This window comes from Arachis duranensis, chromosome 4 (genome assembly GCF_000817695.3).
Source record: "Arachis duranensis cultivar V14167 chromosome 4, aradu.V14167.gnm2.J7QH, whole genome shotgun sequence".
Lineage (NCBI taxonomy): Eukaryota > Viridiplantae > Streptophyta > Magnoliopsida > Fabales > Fabaceae > Arachis > Arachis duranensis.
The window spans coordinates 7,782,781-7,800,012 of NC_029775.3; the positions used below are offsets into that span (position 1 = coordinate 7,782,781).

Sequence of the window (17,232 nt, forward strand, 5' to 3'; positions counted from 1 at the left end):
TCTCCCCGAAATCGTTTGAGAGCTAAAACATGGAAGACATTATGGATACGCGCTTCCGTAGGTAACTCCACCCTATAGGCCACGTCACTGAGTTTATTGCTGATCGAAAAAGGACCAAAATAACGCAACCCCAGCTTTTGATGTTTACGTAGTGCCACGGAATGCTGGCGATACGGCTGTAACTTCACAAGCACCAAATCGCCCTCCTGAAATTCAATTTGTCGACGATGTTTTTCAGTAACATGTTTCATATACTGTTGGGAGCATTCAAAGTTAAACTTCAGCTGATCGAGTAAGTGATCACGGTCCTAAAGCCACTCTTGCAAGGAAGAATTATCAGTACTAGAGAGTTCATAACGAGCCAAAGTAGGAGGGTCCCTGCCATAAAGAGCTTTGAAGGGAGTCATCTTGATATTGCTGTGCCACGAGGAGTTATACCAAAACTCAGCCCACGGCAAAAACTCCAGCCAGTGCTTAGGATTCTCCAAACAAAAACAACATAAATACATCTCCAGGGTTCGATTACAAACTACACTTTGGCCATTAGTTTGGGGATTATAAGCTGAGCTCAATGCTAATTTAGTACCTTGGATGCGAAAGAGGTGCTGCCAAAATTTGCTGATAAATACCCGATTCCTATCCAATACAATAGATTTTGGGAAATCATGCAACCTAACCACATTGTTGATAAAAGTTTCTGCAACTGTCCTGCTATTAAAATCTTGTTTCAAGGGAAGGAAATGAGCGTACTTAGTCAAACGGTCGACAACCACCATGATAACTGAATAGCCGGATGAAACTGGCAGATACACAATGAAATTCGTTGCAATATCTTCCCATACCTGTGAAGGGATAGGTAATGGCTTGAGCAAACCAGCTGGTGCCTTGTTCTCTACCTTTACTTGTTGACAAATGCAGTAAGATAAGACATACTGCCTGATATCCTTTTGCATATGAGGCAAATAGAAAATGGAACAAATGCGTTCCACAGTCTGAGCAATTCTCGCATGACCACCAATCACACTATCGTGGTATTCATGGAGGATTTGCCTAATTAAAGTGCTTTTGGAAGGTACCACTAATCGGTTCTTCCGCAACAAGAGGCCATTTTGACAAGAGTAATTCAAATCCTCAACCGAATTGGAGTTACACTTTGCCAATAATACTCGGAGATCCTCATCTGCCACTAATTTTGCACGAAGTTGGTCTAGCCACTCTACTCTTGGTGCAGACCAAGCCCCAAAGAAGCTGCGAGAGAGTGCATCCGCTGTAACATTTTCAGTCCCAGCCTTGTAATGGATTTCAAAATCAAACCCGAGCAATTTATGAAGCCATTTATGTTGCTCTGGTATATGAAAATCTTGTTCTGAGAGCGCTTTCAAGCTTTAGTGATCAGTGCGCAAAATAAATCTTTTGCCTAGCAAGTAATGGCGAAACGTAGCTAAGGCTTCAGTGATGGCGTAAAACTCTCTGATGTAAGTGGATTGCTTTTGTAAAGTAGGAGGTAGTTTCTTGGAAAAATAAGCAATGGGATGTTTTTGTTGAATCAAAACAGCCCCAACACCAGTACCTGAAGTGTCTGTCTCCACTTCAAAAGGAATATTAAAATTGGGCAATGCTAAGACTGGTTTGGTGCATATAGCATGCTACAGCTGTCGAAAGGCTTGAGTAGCTTGCCCCAACCAATTAAACGAGTATTTTTTAAGTAATCAATGAGAGGAGCTGCTAATGAGACATACCCTTTAATAAATCGTCGATAATATCCAGTAAGGCCTAAAAACCCCTGAAGTTGCTTTACGCTTGCGGGTTGAGGCCATTCCAGAATTGCCTGAACCTTAGCCGTTTCCATGTGAACCCCACTGCCCCTGATTGTATGTCCCAAATAATCGACTTCTGGGGAGCCAAAAAGGCATTTGGGAAGTTTAGCGAATAGAGTGGTATTAATATATTAAGGATGTATCAGTAAGCAATTCACAATATAGAGGTATGAGTATAAAGGAATTGAAGAATATGACTAGCAGAAAGAAGAAGACAATGCAAAAATCTCTAGTTTTAGGAAGCAGCCAACAACCAGTAACCTGAGACAAGAATAAAGGGTGTATTGAAAAATTGAGATGAATTAGGAAATGGATAGAATAGGGGAAAAGAAAATAGTTATAGGAAAAGGAGAATTCATACCATAATTTACTAATGATTATAATTCTCCAACCACTTGTTATTTGTTTTCTCTCTGGTGCTCTTCCTGCTGCCCAAAATAGGTGAACCAGCTGCCACCTGTTCATAATTTGTTACAATCTTTCCTTTTAACCCTACCTGACTTTTATTTATGTACTCCTCGTTTGCTATATTCGTATCATAATCCAACATATACTCCAAATGCTAACTAGGAAGAGAGTGTCTACCATTCAAGATCCTTGCCTTAAACTAAGTTTCAGTTAATGGAACATTGGTTAAAGTTAAAAGAGGAGCTATTGTCCCGAACTCATCAAATGATGCCATACTATATGAGCAGATGTATAATCTCTCCGACAATACAAAACAGTTTCAGCTGTTTTTAGGCAACGTAAACATGAGTCATTTTAAGCTAGTGTTGGATAAAATTAAGACTTATTTTACAAAACTTGTTGGTTGCAAAGCCACGCAAAGATGCAAATCTTTTCCGGAACATGCACGTCTCATATCCAAATCCAATTAGAGAAATGCTCAACGGAAAATTTATTTATTTATTTATTATTTATTTTAATTGTATTAAATTTTAAATTATATATTTTAATTATAAATTCTATATAATAAATTTAAATATTAAAATTGGTTAATATTGATTAACTAAAAAGATGATTTATTATAATTTTTGCTATATTAATAAAAAACAATAAGGTAAATGGTAAAATAAGGAAGTAAAAAAGGTAAAAGGAAAAGGAGAATTAAAAGAGAGTAGGTGGTTTGATTGGGTATGGGGATTTGGACGTCAGTGAGTGGCACGTGCGATACAAACAAGAGAGGCGAAGAAGAATGTTGGACCCACTTGTTTCTCTCTTCTCTTCTCTCTTCATTCAAATCAAACCCCAAACAACACTCCTTCGTGTTTCTTGCTCCTTCTCTTTCTCTCTGGGAAGACACACAGAATCTCAAAACCATCTCTCAGATCAGAGTATTTTGTTTTTATCCTCTCTCCGACCTTCACTTCTCATCCCATGGACGCCGCCACTGATGCTTGCTGCTCCACCCAGCTCATCGACGGTGACGGCGGCTTCAACGTCTCCGGCCTCGATCACTTCATCAGGAACGTCAAGCTTGCAGCTTGCGGACTTTCCTATGCCGTCGTTGCAATCATGGGTCCTCAGAGTAGCGGTATGTTTCTTCGATTTCGTTATCGTGTGATTTATTCTTTCAATTGGTTACTGCTTCTTTGGAAATTTTGATTCTCCAAGATCTTTTCTTTATGTGGATTTAGCTTGGGAAAGTTCCTTTGAACTTGTATTGAAGTGTTTTTGAGTTCGGTTCTGGGAAATTAATTAGCTTGGGTTATTACTGATTGATTTGTTTGATTGAGTTCTGTGAAGTTCTCTGTTTTTGTTTAGGTCTAGTGGTTTTTGGGTTTGGTTCATTGAATTGAAGTTCCTTCCAAGTGATCCTCTTTGTGTTTTGTGGAACTTTGATATTATCGAGGTTGGATCAATGGCTGGTTTGCTTGATTGAGTTTTCTGAGCTACCGTGTGTTTTAGGTCTAGTGATATGGGTTTAGCTTATTGAAGTTCTTTCAAATGATCTTCTCTGTGGTGGGTTTTGGAAATTGGTGAACTCAGATCAATGGGTTCAATCACTTGTGAGCTTGGATTGATGGGTTCAGTTGCCTTTCTCTGTGATGAACTGCTCATATTTGTCTTAGGCGCAGTTTGAGATAACTTAATTAAGTTCTTTTGTAAAAAGAGTTTAAAGCATAAGAACTTTTATTAATAGCAGCTTATAAGTTATTTTGTGTTTGAATTTTTAGTTATAAAAATACTTATTTTAAAGTTGTAGCGTTTGGATAAATAACTCAAAAAATAGAATTTTTGTTTACACAAGAGAATAAATATTAAAATAACGATGATAGCAAATATTTTTCAATATTGAATGTTAATTTTACATAACCTAATCACTAATATTGTGTATGATATGATAGGTGAAAATAAAAAATAAATATAAAATGTGTGTTCATGTATATTTTGTTGCTGTTTATTTTACTCCTATTAGAACTCCCTTCTGCTTTATTGAGGTCAAGAACTTGCTATAATTAACTATGAAAATAATAGCAAGCTATCTAAAAATAAAATCACATGTGAAAAAAATAAAAAAAATTGAAATTTCATACCACAGTTAAATACAAATTTAATAATAAAAATAGAGTGATAAAATGATAAAAAAATACCTAAAACGAATATATGCAATAGGTTGTTCAAATGGAACATTGTCTGAAAATGGTGGTGGAGGATCAATACATCCAGCAGATGAATCATTACGTGAAAATGGTGATGGAGGGTCCGTATTTCCAGCAGATGGAACATTGTGTGAGAATGACGGTGGAAAAAAAAATGTAGCTTCTGCTACTTCCTAAACGGGCACTTACTTACTTTAAGGGAATCCAAATAAAGTCATATACTTTGTCAAATCTATGTTGACTTATTTGAAAAATATTGAAAAGTAGTCAAATCATGTTGACAACTGTTCTTCAGCAATGAATGTGTGCTTTCAAGTTATAATTTTAGAGAGAAAAGAATGGAAGGGAAGGATTTGAAGGACTAAAAATAAAAACTCACAATGAATCCCCTTAAGGGTCCCTACTTCCTTTAACTTTTGCTGGCAGTGAGCAGATGACCAAAGAGAAACCGACAAAAGAACATTAGTCATAAGCCTTATCAATTTTACCATAAATTTGAATCAACCAATATCACTGCATAATATTCAGGTCGACCCAAAACTATAATCTTGTTTCAGAGTGAACCATGATAAACTGCACTCGAGGAGAGGACATGCCTAATTCTCCCAAATAACCTCCGAAAGATTGCCCCACAGGAAAGTTGTAACATTATAGTCAGACATTAAGTTTCGCTCTTAATCTAAAAATAACTTCGTTAGATATACTCGTATACAGATGAGGAGAAAAAATAATGTAAGTTCTGTGTTCTTTGAATGCAGCAAAGGCAACTTAAAAACTCTTATTATGTTTTCATTGTTAACTGGTGATCTCATCTTCCATATTTCATTTTCCAGTGTTAAGTTAGGTGCATTTTCTTAGCTGTACTCCCTCTTTATCTCTCTCACACACACATACAGACACAACAACACACACACACACACATGCCCAAATAGACTTCTGTGATATAATCTTATGCTTTTACTTAATTATCTGAGCAGGGAAGAGCACCTTAATGAACCATCTTTTCCACACAAGCTTCAGGGAGATGGATGCTTTCAAAGGAAGGTTGGGTTCTGAAATTATTGACTTGGTATTGTGGACAGTAAAAGGAACATTACAAGGAAAATAGGGGTGCGTTGGGGGCTGGGGAGTATAAAGAAAGGATGGAAACTGGATGTCATTTGTCATCATCTATAATGCAGTCTATTGTGTCTTGGTTATTTTAAAAGAATGATTGAATACTGTATTCTTGCAGATCTCAAACAACTAAGGGCATTTGGATAGCAAAGTGTGTGGGGATTGAACCTTGCACAATTGCTATGGATTTAGAGGGTACTGATGGAAGGGAGAGGGGCGAGGTATGTCAGTTTATATTTTTTGTTTCTCCATTTCCTGTGCATTGTTATGCAACTGGCACTTGTCCATGCATAATTGCATATGATCACAAATTCCGAGCCCTAGCTTTTCCTCTACTAACAAATCTCTTTCACTTTCCTGCTTTTTTGTTTTTAAATGTAAATGAGGATGTCTCAACCCGGGTTTGAACCGAGGACATCTTTCCTGCATTTTTATTGATGTGCATCTGATACATATAATATCTTAATTCATATTTGTTTTGTTTTGTTTTTCTTTTTTAAATTAACTTCCAGGATGATACTGCTTTTGAGAAACAGAGTGCTCTTTTTGCTTTGGCAATATCAGATATTGTTCTGATTAATATGTAAGTTATTAGTATAGATCATTGCTTTATTTAATTGGTCAAACGGATCAGAGTGTTGGGAAAACAGACTTACACTCAGTAATTTCATGAAGACTTAGAAAATTACATTGCTCAATAAATACCTAGGTAGAATTGCAAATTGCTTGGTCTATCTTGGTGCTATACCAGTATCCTTAAAGCTGGACGGCCTGGCTAATTAAATCGCGAACTGGACCCCTTTTGTGGTTCCATTAACTGGAAAAAAGAAAACCAGTGGTAAAAAATTAGAATAATCAATCAAGAACTGACATGTTCTTAGCAGCCCATCCAAATCCTTTCTTACCTTCCTTTGGGTCAAATTAGTGTAAAAAGAACTTAAATGTCGTAAAAAGAACTTAAATGTCATGGGTTATGAAACCTTGTAGTAGATATATCAAAACAACTTTCAGTCCCTTCAACATTTATTGAAGGTTTTATTTTATTCACAGGTGGTGTCATGATATTGGTCGGGAGCAAGCAGCCAATAAACCACTTTTAAAAACAGTTTTTCAGGTAGTTTCCAGCCATGATTTTCCTTCTTGTTGATTTGAGTATGAATTTTCATATAATGGCCTTTCTTTTATCCGTAGGTCATGATGCGTCTATTCAGTCCCCGCAAGACAACATTGCTTTTTGTTATACGTGATAAAACAAGGGTAACACTTTTGTCTTTTCTTGGGAATATACCATTGCGTATGTTTATAATTCTACTTAATATTTTAGCATTCTTTTGGCTGTAAATGCAGACCCCACTTGAAAATTTGGAGCCTATTCTAAGAGAAGATATTCAAAAGGTATTATTTCCTTTTATTTTCCGAGGATTTTCCTTTGTTGTCTCTTCTTTCCATCATCTGAAATTATTAACGCGGTATGAATTTGTCAGATTTGGGATGCAGTTCCAAAACCCCAAGCTCATAAACATACTCCTCTCAGTGAATTTTTCAATGTAAGAGGATCTATCTGTCTGTCTGTCTTCTCTTTAATGATTCAAGTATATATCTAATTATTGATTAATGATTCTTCAAATAAAGGTGGAGGTTACCGCTTTGTCAAGCTATGAAGACAAGGAAGAAAAGTTCAAAGAGGAGGTACCCTTTCCTGAAATAGGAGTTCTGTAGGATTTTATGCATGCTTGTTTGTTTGTCATTTTGGAGTACTTTAGTAGTTCAGTATTTATTGCCATTAGACTGGGTTTTGACTATTTTTGCCTATAAATATCTATGCAAATAAATGATGTTTAAACATTTCTGCATTGAACATTTTCTGTTTTATTTTTGGTTTTTCTTCTTCTCTGCGGGCCAACGTGGATCACAGTGTTACACTTACTCATACAGGTCGCACAACTACGGCAGCGTTTCTTCCATTCTATAGCTCCTGGAGGTCTTGCTGGTGACCGACGTGGTGTTGTGCCTGCTTCTGCCTTTTCTATTAGTGCACAGCAAATATGGAAAGTCATCCGAGAGAACAAGGACCTTGATCTTCCGGCTCATAAGGTTTGTTATTAGCTTATGTTTGGGATGTGACATTGGTTTGATCTTCTTATTGATTTGGCTTCTTTTCCATAAATAGGTAATGGTTGCAACTGTGCGTTGTGAAGAGATTGCTGATGAAAAGCTTAGCTGCTTACGCTCTGATGAGGTGCTTATCCATATCCTTCTATTGCAAGTTAAATCAGTTGTTTTTATAATAAGTAGTCATAACGTGAATGATTTGGCCCAGGGTTGGTTGGAATTGGAGGAAGCTGTTAAATCAGGTCCAGTACGAGGTTTTGGGGAAAAGCTGAGCTCCATTATTGATGCCTATCTTTCACAGTAAGTTTCAGATCCGGGAGTTTAGTATTCAAGTATATTCTTGTGATTAGTGGCTACTTGCTGTTTAAATTAAGAGCTTTTCCTACCGATTCTAATGTTACATGCTAATCACAACCATTGAAATTTAATAATTTTTTGAATTAAATTGAGATACATTTCGTTACTGGATCACTCAGAGGGATAACACTGCTTTGCTATAGTCTTTTACCTTATTCAGAGTTTGTATGGTGTAATGATGTGAAAAGAGAATAAAATAAAAAAAGTGGATTATGGTCTTTCCAATATTTTCAAAAGCTTAATAGGTTTGAATCTTTCGAATAGTTTTGACATCATTGTTTTGGGTAATTTAATCACCTTATACAGTTCCAGTCTTTCTTTTTAATATGTGGATAACATCTGATTTCAACAGATATGATGAGGAGGCAATATTCTTTGATGAATCTGTGAGAAATGCAAAACGAAAGCAATTAGAATCCAAGGCATTGGATGTAAGACTGTCTGCTACCTTTTAATTGCTTTATTAATTTTTTTTCTATTCATTTAGACTAAACTTCAATACTGGCAATATGGGTTGTCTAAATGATTCTGTAACCCGGTATTCTAAAATCTTAAGCTAAGCAAATGAGTTCAATCATGTAAAAGTAACAATGCAGCAACATTCTTTAATATACACAAGTGCACTTGGTTATTGATCAGAAAATTAGTGAAAACGATGGACTGTGCTGAAAAATTGTTAAGGGCTTATGAAGGTGGACAGAGTGTTCATATTGTGTGTGATACACAAAATTTATATGATCTTTTTTTTTTTTTTTTCTCTCAACTTTTCAGTTTGTATACCCTGCTTATACAACATTGCTGGGGCACCTACGTTCTAAAGCTGTAGATGATTTTAAGGCTAAGCTAGAGCAATCACTGAACAACGGAGAAGGATTTGCTTCATCTGTTCGCATGTGGACTGAGTCTATTATGCTAGAGTTTGAAAAAGGATCTGCTGGTAAATAGTCTGATAGAATGCCTTCTTTGCATATACATTGTCACCTGTAACTTTATTTGCATGTTCTAGAATTTATTGCCAAATCTCAAATGCTATGTTTCCCACCGTTATAGTTAATAATACATCACTCCACACATATGGAGAATTCAAGTACTTTAAATGGAGAAAAAAGCAATAAGCAGTAACATTTGTTTGATTTATATCAAGTTCTTTAAAGATTTGGATGGTATCAGTTTCCTTGTCATTGTGTCAAGGACGTATATGAATCATTAATGATAAATAGTTTTTTATGTTCCTATTTTCTCAAATGAGTTACATTAGCATCTTATGCTCGTATTTTCTCACATTAAAGATACATATTCTCTCATATGGATTTACTTGAAATCTTTTTTTTCTTGGTAATCATGTAAAACTTTCATATTGCTGGTGAAGTGCTCACTTCTATTTGGTGCTTTTGTAATTTTGTTTGTACTTTCCAGATGCTGCTGTGAGACAGGCTAGTTGGAGTGCATCAAAAGTCATAGACAAACTGCATCGCGATATTGAGTCACATGCTTCATCTGTGCGTGACACAAAGTTATCAGAAATAACAACTAAATTTGAGGTAATGGTATCATCACTTCATAAGAGATTAGTCATTTGATGATGTTCATATCTCTGTCAAACACTGAAAGGGAGACCTTTTTTTGGGCAGAAACAATTGGCTAAGGCCCTGATTGAGCCAGTGGAGTCATTATTTGAAGCTGGTGGAAAAGACACTTGGGTTTCAATAAGGAAGCTTCTTAAACGTGAGACTGAAGCTGCCGTATCAGAACTTTCAGCTTGTATTTCTGGTTTTGAATTGGACGAAGAAACAGTTGAAAGAATGCAACAAAGCTTAAGGGACTATGCAAAACAAATAGTGGAAAATAAAGCAAAAGAAGAGTCGGGAAAGATTCTGATTCGCATGAAGGATAGGTAACAATATTCTAAATATAAATCTTGTCAATTCTTTAATCTATGTACCAATCATGTGTCTGTATTGCAATTTGCAAGATTTATTTTCTAAATTGATTGATTTTTGGAGTTTGGGAATTGGATAGTAGTAAGGGTTGAAACTAGTCATGATGCTTTGCTATGTATTTGTGAAGTCCCTGAATGATATAGGAGTGACAGAATTTTTCAAGCAAGAGGATGTTATTGTCAGTGCCAGAATTTTTCAGGACAAGAAATTAGGATAAATTATTAAAAATAAAACTTGCTCATTACGTTTGCAGTGAATCCTAACCTAGCAGGATAAGGCCTGTTGTTATTGTCTTTTGTCCCCATTTGTTTTTGTTTTTGTAGGATGCCTGTAGTATAGTATTTATCTGGAACCTTACTGGTATTGTTGTACTTTTCAGATTCTCTACTGTGTTCAATCATGATGCTGATTCACTCCCTAGAGTGTGGACTGGGAAAGAAGATATCAGAGCTATTACTAGGGATGCTCGCTCTGCGGTAATTAATAGCCAATTTGATGATAAATTTTCAGCTTGCCTATACTTGCAAGTATGCTAGAAATCACTTCATTTAGCACCATTTAATGTTTTTTCTACTGCCTTGTATCAGTCGCTGAAGCTTCTATCAGATATGGCTGCTATACGCTTGGAGGATGAGAAGCCAGATCGCATTGAAAATGTACTTCAGTCATCTCTCATTGATAGACCTGCTGGTGCAATATCTTCCCAAAATAGAATCGAAGGGCCTACAGATCCACTGGCTTCAAGCACGTGGGAGGAGGTACTACTATATGCGAATATTTGTGGTATTCCTGTTAATGTTGTAGAGAAAGCTATTATTTCTGAGCATCTATTATAAATGTAGGTTCACCCAAAAGACACACTTATCACTCCGGTGCAGTGCAAGTCCTTGTGGAGACAGTTCCAGGGAGAAACTGAATATACAGTTACCCAGGCTATTTCAGCTCAGGTAAAAGCATAAAAAACTATTCTTCACTGAACCTTTGCTGCAATTTTAAACTTCTAATCGAATTGTCTGCTTATAAGTATTCCCTGATTGTTAATGTTTTGGCTAAAATTAGGGTCTGTATGGTAAGTACATGCTGTGTGTTAGTTACTGAGAAAGAGGGGATGGTTTTTACTTAGTGTGCAAAATTATATTGGACTACAATTTCTTTTGCTGGACTGAATAATCCTATATAAAGCTGAATTGGCATTAGTTATTGGAGTAACATCTATAATCCTTTTTTGGTTGTTTTGGCTGTGGGTTCAGGAGGCCTACAAGAGGAGTAACAATTGGCTACCTCCTCCATGGGCAATAATGGCTATGGTCATCCTTGGTTTTAATGAATTTATGCTGCTCCTAAAGTAAGTCATCACCTAAGTCTGAGCTCGTATCTTTGTTGTTATCATAATTAGAGTTTATCTAATTAGCTGATTATCCGAGACAATTCTCTTCATAATTGTGGAATGGATTGGAACCTATTTCCCTCTGTTTAATAGTTTTCTTACTTTACGCGTGAAACAGAAATCCTCTTTACCTGATGATTATATTTGTTGCCTATCTAATCGGGAAGGCCCTTTGGGTACAAATGGACATAGCTGGCGAATTTCGGCATGGCGCGGTATGATTGGACTTCCTCTTTTAACTCTTCTCCTGAATTGGGATTCTCTATTCTCTCTAATATTTTGTTCGAAGGGTGTGTTTGCGAGTTTCGAATTTTCTCGCAAACTTTGTTCCCCAATTTTTTTTTTGGTCTTAATTTTTTTTTTTTTGACTGGGTTATTTTGGTCTTAATTTGCAATGTTGGAAATGATTTGTAAAAGCAGTAAGTAACATAAGAGAGAGCTAGTGAGATGATGTCAGTTACCATGTTTTCTTTGCAGCTTCCTGGTCTTCTATCCCTTTCGTCGAAGTTTGTGCCGACAGTTATGAACATTCTTAAACGTCTCGCTGAAGAAGCTCAGGCGAACTCGAGACCTGGAGGGTCAGAATCACAAAATGCAAATGCTCCGGTATCAAGAAATCAAATGCAAAATTCTGAGAGAGTATCAAGCACGCGCTCCAATTCTTCTGTATCCAGTGTTGGCTCATCTGGCGTTGATCAAGAATACTCATCACCAAACTTGTCTCAAAGACGAAGAACAAACCTTCCAGAAGCTGAATTTTCTTGAGGGTTATGGTTATAGCATTCAAATAGGATCCATGTATCAGTTACGTTTGCTTTCCAGTATCAGTTTTGCATTTTATTTTATTTTATTTTTTGGGTATACACTATACAGCATCAGTTTTTTGTTTACTTTATCTACGTTACTCTTCCTTTCTATTAATATTTATGCGTTATAGCTTGTAATTATCTGAAAATATATGAAGGGGAGGAACCCCTATTGGGGTTCAAGTTCAACTATTCAATAATATATGGAAGTCATATCAGAGACCGTTAAAAATAATTAAATAATACGAGCGTTCAGTTTGTTAAAATTATTAGCTATTACTATTAGTGAAGATATGTTTAAATAATATTCAGAGAGCCAAGATTTTCATTAGGTATTATTGTTACTATCCTTATGATACATATTACCGTGAAAAATGGTATCTATTCAATCTTATTCTCTATCCAAAAATCTCGCATGTAGTGAGACTAAATGATATCTTTTTAATTATATTCTTTACCGATCACTCATACAATTAACTAAATACATTCGTAAAAAAAAATTGTTTTATACAAAATTTGTGTTATATGTCAAAATTTTTATACTATATTAATAAGTTTGTGTTATATGAAAGTTTTTTTTATCCTATGTTTAAAAAATTTATATATTATATCAATAAATTTTTGTATTTTTTAATAAAAATTTGTATGATATAAAAAGCACTAAAAAAGAGAAGTGGAGATTGATGCATGTATTTTTTTGCTGAGTTGCACCAATTTTGTTGGACTTGATTATAAAAATGATATCTAACCAAGTCATTTTAGTAATCAAGTTCAACCAAAATTGATTCAATAATTTATTGCCAGTGTATAAAAATCAGTTGGAGAAGAAGAGAGAAACACGGAGAAGAAAGAAGAAACAGTAAGAAGAAATAAAAAAAATATTTGATGAAATTTGAATATAAAATTAATTTATTTATCTAATATTTTTTAATTAATTATTCTTATAAAAATATTCTAATAATTTTAAAATTTTTACATAAAGGGTATTTTAATATTTTTTAAATATAATGTTAAAAAATGTTTTTTTAAAATTATAATTGATCTTCAACTAATACGGTCCAAATCATTAATTTATCACTTATAAATTCAGCTGGTCCTTTTGTAATTAGCACAATTTTAAAGTAACATTTATAAAGAGAAAAAAATAAATAGGTCTCTAATCTTTTTTTGCGGACATTTTTGTCCTCGAAGAATGGAAAATACATTCATATCCCTGACCCCTTTAAAATGTGGACAAATCTATCCCCTCGTTAAACTTAGTCCGTTTGCCCCGTCGGAAAACGCTAACGTGGCTCCCGTGGCACTGACCTGGCCGTTACGGGATGACACGTGGGCTATACCTTCTGAAAAGAGGACGTATTAGTCCCCACACTCCAAAACAACACCGTTTCTCCCTCACCCCCAATCTTTCAAATTCTTGAACCCTAATCCCTCGAATGCACAGAAAGGGTGAAGCGGGTGAACGAAGAAAGGGAACATGGCATCCGATGGGGTATCATCTAGCTCGAGAAGAAGTGGAGGCGGAGGAAGAGAAGAGCAATTTGCTGAAGGCTCGGGTCCTAAAGAGAAGGATGACTAAGATGGCGTCTCACCAAAGTGCTTCTGTGGAGAACACGCCATCCTGTTCATCTCGAAAATAAATTATTTTTTAGATGTCCGTTTTATAAGGTATGTATAGCAACTGTGTAAAACTCTGTTTGTGCTAGGGTGTTTTCTCGAAACCAGTTTTTTCGTAAGTTCTGTGGACTGATTTTGTGTAGGTAAGACAACCCCATTGCAAGTTTTTTTTATGGTTGGATGAGCACATTGCAAGGCTTGGGTTGAGTTATTCAAGGGACTGGAAAGAGAAGAAATTTGGTGACGTTGAAGAGCATCGATGGAAGGAAGACATGAAAAATAGGATCAGTTTTTTGGAGAAGAGGATAGTAGCTTTAGAGTTGAAAAAAAAACCAACAAGGTGGTGTATATGTGTGATTTTAATTATCCTGATTGTTGCTGTTTTAAGTTGTAAGAACTAATCGATTATTGAAAATGATAAATGTGGTTATTTGGTACCAAAAAAATTGAACATGTCCTTTTTAGAAATATATCAGTTTTTAGCCTGTCTATTGCAATGTATGATTGAAATGAAAGCTGGCAAAATTACAGATAATCAAACATTCAAGAACTGACATTAAAGCTATGAACGTAAACATTGATCATTGTAACTGAGAACCAAAAAAGAAAAGACGACCAATTTGCTAGTAATGTGTGCACATGTATGACATGCTACCATTAACAAGTTTTTACTTAACCACCGATGGCTAATCAAAAAATCAGCTAAGCCAAAAAAAGGGTAGTTGTATCTGAAATTTGCCATAAAGAGTCACAACAGCACACATTTATCACAAAATAACATAATGGCATGACGCTTCATTCCTTGGAGTCCTTAGATGCTGACACATTTGGTCCAGTTGGTAGTGGAGCCTCCTGATCCTGTGCAGCAGGTTGTGTGCTAGATGGAGTTGGTCCTTGGGAGGTTTCATGAACTGGTGCTTGCTGCTGTGTGTTAGATGGTGTTGGCCGTTGACCAAGTGGAGCAGATGGTCTGAAAATCTTCTGCTTTGGTCTGAACTTTGATGATTTAGGTCGAGCTGTGCCAGTGACCATGGATGGAGCATTTCCTAGGAGATTAAATGGGCGGCTTGAAGTTGGGGCAGTTGGCCTGCCTTGAGGGACCGTTGGCCCTGGTGGTGCTATAAGAACAAGTGTTGATCTTGTAACTCTTGCTGGATCTGGTGCAACGTTTGGAGAACTTGGGCCAGCTCCACTCGAAACCTGTAGGAAGGAGGGTAATAAAACACAACAAAATAATCAGGCCATAATCACTCAAGACATATACTAAACAGCTTATAATCACAAACAATTGAATTGTTACAGTAGGGTGTTGCTGTTGGGGTGTTGAGCTGTCTGGTTGGCTATTTGAAGCATCCTGGACATGGTAGTCAAAGTAGTAAATGATTTAATTGGAAGACATATTAGTCCCTTAGGAATAATATACTAAGACATATCAGTCCTTGAAGATTGTGGTACTAAGACATAATAATCCCTGAGGTTTCTAGTACTAAGACAGTTTAAACCCTGAACTACTTAACGATAGGACACAATTGTTGCTGGAGCAGATAAGCAAAGACACTATTATCATGAAAATGATCTTACCTCTGGTGGTGGAGCTGATTGTGACAAAGGAAGCACAACTAGTGCTTGGGATGTGCTATCTCCCTTCTTCTTAGGCCGCTTTGTCTTTGGCTTCCAATTGGGGTTTGAAGGAGCTCCCTTGCAAGTTTTGTAATTGTGGCCCTTTTCACCACACTTGCTGCAAGACACAGTGAATGACTTCTTCAGTTTACCCATTTGCATCAGTGGCTCAGTAGGGTCTTTCTGCTGATTATGAACCTTTGGCCGGCCAATCCTTCTTTTGATGATGGGTGGGTCTGGCTGTGAGAATTTAGTTCTGGCCCAAAATTCTGCACTTGCCACTGGTTCAATGCAGTGTGCATATGTCCTCCGGATTGACTCCACACACAGCCAATGGTGCACATAGTCCTGTGGCATGTCACGTCTCTTCCTAATGGCAGCAAGTGCATGTATGCAAGGCATGCCTGAGGTAATGAGGTCCACATCCACCTTGTTTGCTTTGCGGCTCACCTCAAACCTTTTCCTTTCGTTGTCACTGGTGCAGAATTCTATAACCACAAACTAACCGGCAAGTGTACCGGGTCGTACCAAGTAATACCTCAGGTGAGTGAGGGTCGATCCCACGAGGATTGATGGACTAAGCAACAACGGTTAAATGATTTACTTAGTTAGGCAAGCAGAAAAGAGTGTTTTGGTATTCAAAAACATTAAACAGTAATCTAGAAAATCAGAAAGCAAGCAATAAATTGAGGTGAAACAATATGAAGAAAGCATTTAAGGCTTCAGAGTTATCTATTTTCCGTATTGACTTTTCTTATTAATTTATTTTAATCATGTAAGATTTAATTCATGGAAACTATATGTGACTAGACCCTAATTCCTTAGACCTTTCTAGTCTCCTCTAAAATTCATTAACTGCCAATTCCTTGGTCAATTAATTCCAATTAGAGGGTGATGATCAAATTCCAATTTATATGCCACACGAATCCTAATTATCCAAAAATAAGGGGATTATATGTCACGTATCCCGTTAAATACAAACAATTAGAAATTCAGGAGAATATGTTTTCAAGCTGTTGTTCAAGTAAAGAGCTTTTCCAAGTTATATAAGAACTCAATTAGAAAGAGGGTCATACTTCCGTTCCACTCAAATTCATAAGATAAAGAACGAAAATAATTCTTGAAATATAAGTCAAAACATGAATTAAAATTGAAAAATAATATTATCAATCCATACAATAGACAGAGCTCCTAACCTTAACAGTAGAGGTTTAGTTGCTCATCATGGCTCAGAGAAAATAAGGATTCAGGTAAACTCTGAAATACTGGATGTCAATTGGTATAGAATTGAAATTGTCTTTTATATCTAATCCTAATTAATTTAAAAATTTAATTTCTAAAATAATATCTTTTCCTATAATATTTAAATTTAAATCAGAATTAATTATGGCAATCAGCAAGTCTTCAGGTGATGGATGGGGGCCACTTGCTTTGTAGGACCCACGCCTAACTTGGGAAGTAATGAGAAGTGTTCCCCTGATTCCTCCATTCTGCAGCCTCTGATCTGTGCTTTCTGGGCCGAAAACTGGGTCAAAAACAGCCCAGAAATTGCCCCCAGCGTTTTCTACGTTTTCTGCACGTGGCGCATGTCACACGTACGCGTCAAGTACGCGCACGCGTCGCTGTGCAAATCTTCGAATCACGCGTACGCGTCATCCACGCGCACGCGTCACCATGAAATGCTCCAAATCACGCGCACGCGTCAAGTACGCGCGCGCGTCGCTCCTCGCTGTCCTCTCCTTTAATTCTTGTGCTGCAGAAACTCCATCAAATCGAACCGAATGCTACCTAAAATAAACAAAATTGCACGAGACTCAAAGTAGCATCCATAGTGGCCAAAAGATAATTAATTCTTGA

At 36.5% G+C, this 17,232-nt stretch overlaps 1 protein-coding gene across 1 annotated transcript; it reads left to right on the forward strand.

The window, feature by feature from the left end:
• The first annotated feature begins 3,045 nt into the window (after nt 1–3,045).
• On the forward strand, nt 3,046–12,338 carry LOC107483122 (protein ROOT HAIR DEFECTIVE 3 homolog 2). The gene is made up of 22 exons (XM_016103742.3): nt 3,046–3,351; nt 5,398–5,464; nt 5,655–5,757; nt 6,049–6,119; nt 6,587–6,650; nt 6,728–6,793; nt 6,884–6,931; nt 7,021–7,083; nt 7,169–7,225; nt 7,472–7,630; nt 7,707–7,775; nt 7,857–7,948; nt 8,358–8,436; nt 8,777–8,942; nt 9,422–9,546; nt 9,637–9,899; nt 10,325–10,421; nt 10,533–10,703; nt 10,788–10,892; nt 11,196–11,290; nt 11,451–11,547; nt 11,810–12,338. Exons 1-22 carry the CDS (start codon nt 3,195–3,197, stop codon nt 12,095–12,097), a joined length of 2,502 nt encoding a protein of 833 aa, XP_015959228.1. The 5' UTR covers nt 3,046–3,194; the 3' UTR covers nt 12,098–12,338.
• The last annotated feature ends 4,894 nt before the right edge of the window (nt 12,339–17,232 follow it).